The sequence below is a fragment of the Mercenaria mercenaria genome, unplaced genomic scaffold (genome assembly GCF_021730395.1).
Source record: "Mercenaria mercenaria strain notata unplaced genomic scaffold, MADL_Memer_1 contig_4785, whole genome shotgun sequence".
Lineage (NCBI taxonomy): Eukaryota > Metazoa > Mollusca > Bivalvia > Venerida > Veneridae > Mercenaria > Mercenaria mercenaria.
This window is the reverse complement of record NW_026463040.1, coordinates 67045-73764: the sequence shown is the minus strand read 5'-3', so window position 1 is coordinate 73764 and position 6720 is coordinate 67045. Positions and strand designations below refer to the sequence as shown.

At 33.1% G+C, this 6720-nt stretch overlaps 1 protein-coding gene across 1 annotated transcript; it reads right to left on the bottom strand.

Moving 5' to 3' along the window:
* Positions 1-1368: 1368 nt before the first annotated feature.
* On the bottom strand, positions 1369-3379 carry LOC123565910 (protein kinase 4-like). Its single transcript, XM_045359674.2, has 2 exons — positions 2908-3379; positions 1369-2686 (listed from the first exon to the last, which is right to left on the bottom strand). Coding segments are annotated over exons 1-2 (864 nt in total). The 5' UTR covers positions 2910-3379; the 3' UTR covers positions 1369-1824.
* Positions 3380-6720: the final 3341 nt, after the last annotated feature.

The window sequence follows — 6720 nt, the reverse complement described above, 5'->3', positions numbered from 1 at the left end:
GATCAGAAATGGTTTTCAATGTTCAGGCCCCTGTGACCTTGACCTTTGACGTAGTGACCTCAAAAACAATAGGGGTCGTCTACTCCAGTAGCCCTACAACCCTATGAAGTTTGAAGGTTCTAGGTCAAATGGTTCTCCAGTTATTGCTCGGAAATGAAGTGTGACGTACGGACGGACGGACGGAAGGACGGACGGACAGACGGACGGACGGACAGGGCAAAAACAATATGTCTCCTGGGGGAGACATAATAAATACACTTCCCACTGCAAGATATCGTATTTACGCAATTGTATTGTATGAGGAAACAGTTGAAATAAATACTATTGGAAATGAACTTGTTATTGTTTAAATAAAATAAATTTTAAATAAAATTAAATTAAAATAAATATAAAGTATATAATGTCATCAAATTATATTGAATATAAAGTTAACCTAACAGATGGACAAAAGAAAAATTTAGCACAAGCTTATAATAATAAAACTCCATATAATTTTAGATTAAAACATGAACAATTACGTGGAAACTTCCCTTTACTTTTAACAAAAACACAAATTAATCAAATTGAAAAGTCTATTAGAAATAAGAAGGGGTTAGAAATTACAATTTAAAAAAAAAAAACAGATGTCCAGTCAAGGTCAAAATGGTGGATTTTTAGGAGCTTTGGCTGGTTTGTTAGGAAAAACAATTCTTCCAATGGCAGCGAAAATAGTTCCAAAAATATTATCTCCTCTGGGCATCGGGGCTCTCTCTGGACTGGCTAGTACCGGTGTTAGTAAGTTACTTGGGAATGGTATGATTTCGGTAGCTAATGATAAGAGAAATATGATAACGCCATATCTTACACCTAATCAAAGAAAGCAACTAGTAGGGTCTGGAGTGATTAAATTAACACAAAAACAGAGACAAAATGGTGGTTTTTTAGGTATGCTGGCTGCTAGTCTAGGGATACCTTTGATTACATCTTTGTTAAGTGGGAAAGGATTACAAATTGATTCCCAACGGAGGCCGTACAGACGAATTCCTATGGTAAAAAAAAAAATAAAATTTATAAACAAACCAATTTTTAACTTTGAAATTGAACAATGGGTTAAAAAATTAAAAATTAAAAATTTTAGGGATGTATTTAGTAGAAATAATTTACCAAGAGTAAAACTCTCGGAGACCACAGGTTTACCAAAATCAAAGTCGAATAATGAATGTGGAATTATAAATTTGGACGACTCTGTTGGGCTTGGAACACATTGGGTTTGTTATTTAAATACTTTGTATTTCGATCCATTTGGACTTCCTCCGCCGAAGGAGGTAATTGAATATATACCAAATGTAAAGTACAACAATGTTCAATATCAAAACAAAACAAGTACACTCTGTGGTTACTATTGTTTATTTTTCCTAAAAATGATACAAGATGGTATAAATATTTATGATTTATTGTATAAAACACTGAGAGTAAACAATGTAAAACATAATGAACAAACAATAAAATATTATTTCAATAATAAAAGTTAATTGTTCCAATATTAGACTATCAACTCTCATTATTATGATGTTCAATCAAGCGTGTGCTTATGCCATAAGCATACGGTTGAATGATTCTGACAATATGAAATTATTATGTTCAGTCATGCGTGTGCTTATGGCATAAGCATACGGTTTAGTGATTTTTTTACAGCTAACGCACAGATAAAGCAACTATTGGAAAACTAGTGTGATCTCAAGGTGTCGTCTGCTACTTGGATACATGTAAATCAATACAAACGCTGTACTGTATTCGTTGGGCTTGTTTGTATTGGTTTACCATTTTAATTCTTGGAATACTTTTTTAATGGTTGTGAATTTTTTTGGAAATATAATCAATGGATAAAGCACATTTTAAAATGTTGTTATGGTCGTTTGCAAATTCGTAAAAACGAATCAAAAAGTTGCAGTGCGACAGTGTATACTTAAAACCGTGTTTTTCTAGTGTATTTATAAATCCTTTTTTTTCTTTTTTTGATAATATTTTCAATTGTTTTAAGACGTGTCCTTTGTGGCATGAGTTCAAAATTATGTTTTTCTTGTCTGAGTTTATTAAACTGTCAAGTGTTTTCAGTTGTCCAATACATTCGTCTTCGGTTGGTTCTTCTTTTGGTGTATATCCTTGGGTTAGTCTTCTTTCTTCCGAATATGATTGTTGAAGGAATGTTTTTATTTTATTGTATTTTATTGCTGTTGTTCCGGGTGATTTTGTTGTTTTTTTCGGTGTGCTCTGTTTAGATTCATCATTTTGTTGCCGATATTTACTTAAGTCCCAGGCAAGTCTGGAGAATTCTGGAACTAGTCCTCCAATATTTTGCTGTTGTTGTTGCTGTTCTGGTTGTTGTTGTTGTTGTAGTTGTTGTTGTGGTTGTTGTTGCTGTTGTTGTTGCTGTTGTAGTTGTTGTTGCTGTTGTTGTTGTTGTTGTAGTTCCAAGTATTCGTCACTTTTTAAAAGAATTTCATGATGTTGTTTCATTTCTTCTATTTTGGTAACAGATATAGTTTTACCATTGTTTTTCTTTATTAAAGAAAGAAGTTTGTCGATATATTCGAAAGTCTTAAAAGGAAAGTTTCTATAATCCTTCTCTGTTATAATATCCTTTTCTTTCGATGCAACAACACCTTCCAAATACTCAATGTACGGAAGCAAATGTTGGTAAATATCCCTGAAAATAGAAAAAAATAAATAGATTGTTTGCAGGGTTCATACGTGTCAGGGAAATGTCAGGGAATTGTTAGGGAATTTTACAAAATGCCAGGGGAAATGTCAGGGATTTTTATCTCAAAGAATGTGTACGAACCATGGTTTACTCCAATTTCAAAATATTCAAGCATTGAACACAAATATTTTTCTAAAGTTAGTTAAAGATAGCAAAATAAAACTTACATTTTAATCGTTTTGAATTTTCCTTCCTTCTGTTCTATCGTTTGTTTGTTTTGGGTTTAACGTCGTTTTTCAACAGTATTTCAATCGTTGTTTGTGTTGTGTTATATGACAACAGCTTGCTTCTGCGCAGCTTTTTTTACTAACAAAGAATGTTCTCGCAAAGAAAGTTCCAGTGTGTCGTCTGATATAATATTGTTGTAGTATTCTTATAAGTCCTTTCTTTAATTATTTAACTTTATAAAACATATCCTTTGTCATAACTATTCAAAATAGCATTCTATTCCTTTATCTAAGTTGATAAATGTCTGATGTGTAATACAACACTATATTGAAAAGAATAATCTAGCATGTCGATTGTCACTTCGTGCGGTAAACTCTCTCGATTGGATAAATTTGTATGGGGATTTAGAAACTGTCTTATTCGTTGTGTTTTACCAATAAGGGCATTACTATTGAAAAATGTTTCTCGGTGTTTTAAATGGATTTAAACTTGTGGGGGTTTTTAATTGTGTGGTAGATTTTCAGGGTACAAATACATTGAGTTAGTATTTTAAGATAGAAACTCTGTTTCTCTTAAAGACTGGTTGGTTTTGGAATTTTTAAATTTGAATTGGTCGGTGTTGAATTTTTTAGAAGGGGTCAAGGGGCCAGGTGGGGCCAAATAATGCCCGCAACCTTATTTTATTCACTACTGTTATATATCTTTGGGGTTTTTTTACTTTAAGTTATTTAGGTACCTTAAACAGTTTATTCGACTCCTTAAAGGGGTAGGTTACCTTAATATTTGTATTTGTGCATGCCCAACTGGAAGCTAACGTGAATATTTACGATAATATTTACGACAAACTAAATGTGTTTGTATATTCATTTTTTGACACAAAAATCATTAACCTATGTCTTGTCTGATGCTTAATGGTTAGGAAATGCGGAAAAAATGAATGAAGGACTTCGGACACTTTCTATATCAATTTGCCTACTCCAAGAGTGAAAAATAAACCATTACGAAATAAGTATTTAATTAGATATGCCATCAATATACATATTTGAGATTATTTCTTTAAAGTCAAATTTTCAATTTTGTGATTTTGTTCTAAATAGAATTACGTGCCCTGTTATATAGATATAAAACGTGTTTTGCTTTATACAACATTTTTCCCACCCGTGCATCAAAACCATATTTGGCCAGCATACGTAGATATTAATTATACACATTTTCTGTGACTATTGTGTTGATGCAAGGGGTAGAACAGTACTTTTAAACAAAAATATAACTACAAGGTGTAAAGTAATCAATACTTTTATATTCATTTTTAATAAATTGATAGTCACATATTTTTCCATTTGTTTGTAACTCAGATACTATTGAAATGTTTGAAAGGGTACATATAGGCATATTTTACATTTATAGTAGTGAGAGAAGCAAATACTATGAATTCATTATTATTCGTTGGGTTAAATTTTCATTGGCATTGGCTAAGCCTTGTTGTTTGTTGCAGTAGATTTGCAAATATGTGATTTAACATACTTGCAACATACCAGTTAATCTTCTGCATGCCCCCCTCGCGACGCGCACGCCACTAGCGATGAGGATGTAATTTGTTTTGCATTTTGCTTTTATTATTTTTTTGTATTTCTTATATATATTTCATTTCTTTATTTTTTCATCTTCTTCTGTGTGTTGATACTTATTTCTTTAAGACAAATACTAAATGTTACACGCATTCATAACTTCATGTTTTTCCTTCTGTGAAAACTGAATTGAAGACTGTTCTTTGCGGCGGACTAGGCCTAAACACCACAAAAAAGAGGCGATATTTGCACTGTGCACAGCAGTTAATCTGATCCTGACTATAGTCTATCCACCAGAAATAAAGCTTGGCATTGATATGCCTGTAATGCATAGGTCAAGAACAGTAGCTTCATGGCAGTTCATATCAGTGACGGTTTCACATTCAGTGTGATTCCACGAAAGTGATGTGTCAAGTCACTTTCAATGCAGATGGCATATATAAATACGGCTAGACGCGAAAACGAACTAAAAGGTCCAGCCGAGTTTCAGGTGGGTTTTTTATGCAGCGACCTGCTTCTACTTTAGCCCTACAAATGACACATTTTGAATGTGTTTTGCTAACAACTTCAGCCCTGATTAGACAACATTATCTTTAGATTGGTTGTTGTCAGGCTTATCCCGATTTAACTTTTTCCGATACCGCTTCCTTAGGCAAGCCCCACAAAGAACTGTCATTTCGGATACATTTTCATTACATGTTAAAGCCAAATGAGCAGTGCCATGAGAAAACCAACATAGTGGCTTTGCGACCAGCATGGATCTGGTCAGGATCCAAGTTGTTTGCTTTCAAAGCCTATTGGACTTAGACCAACCGTTAGCGAATATTATGGATCCTGACTAGTCTGCGCAGATGCGCAGGCTGGTCTGGATCCATGCTGGTCGCAATTACACTATGTTGGTTTTCTCATGATGCGGCTCAAATGTTATCTGTGCCACTGGTACTTATCCTAAGCAAGAACCAACCCTACGGCCTTGATAAGATGATTGCATTTTCTTAGTATTAATGTTATACAGCAGACAAATATCTGCCATCACTTATAACAGAACGATACAGGTATATGCATGTACTTAAATATCTACCTGAACCACTGTTATAAAACTGACCGGTCACTTATACATGTATACCTATTCACACATGTAATGCATCAATAACTTTAAATTACGAACAGTGTATAGATAAGTCAAGTACAATATGTTTGCAAAAATATCGTTCTATTTTTTACTTTTTTATAGGATTTTAATCTTAAAATGTTATTTTTTTCTTAAAGGTGCAAAATAAAGACAAATGAATAGACATAAATCTTAAAAAAAAGACTACACATTTTGTAATATAGTACTAAACATTATGATAGCCGTGCAATATTCTCTTGAAATCAACACAAGAACAGAGAAACAAATGATTGTTTCTGTATTTTCTTAGACTGACATGAGTGGTCATTTTGTCCTACTTTCATGTTTATCGTTTTTCCGTAATCGGTCTGAAATTCTTCGGGATCACGAAATTTTAAAATTGTTTCAAACGAATATCCGTTTAAAGACGCGCGACAAAAAAAACTGTATTTCCATGATGGTAATTATACACGACTTGCACGAAAAATATGAAATGTACAAAATTTATGTTTAAAATTGACAGTGACATATATTAGGCCAAGACAATGTGTTTAATGTCTAAAATCTTATTAAATTAATGTAGCCATATGTACATAAATCAGTGTATTTAGGTAAATTTCAGTCACATTTTGTTTCGGCAGTGCAAGACAGTTATTCATTTATATTCTTAAAACTATACTGAAAAGAGATTAACTGAAACACTTTTATTCGGAAGGGCCTGAATTGTCCTCCCGCAAACTTGTAGTATATCTGTTTATTACCTGTATTATAAGAATGATTTTCATGAAGGTTTTGTGAGTTACAAAATTGTTGAATTCCATGTGCTAAGTTTGTAAAAATCTCGTTATCGTTTGGGCATATACTATATTTTGCATCTTTTTATAAATTATAGCCTCGTTTCGGAGGATTCTAGCGGAAAAATCCGAAGATGTTCGACGGGTTCGTAAGCAGTCGGAAAACATACTTTCGGTTTGACATAGGCAACATTTTTTGTTTATTTGTTAGTTATTCTTGAACATATCCATGACTATTTGGTCAGATCTGATGCAGTGGGCCATATTTTCAGTAAATAGGAAGTCTCGGCTACAAACTCTGGTTTTCATATAATACTTGTTCGGGTTTTAGTAATGGAC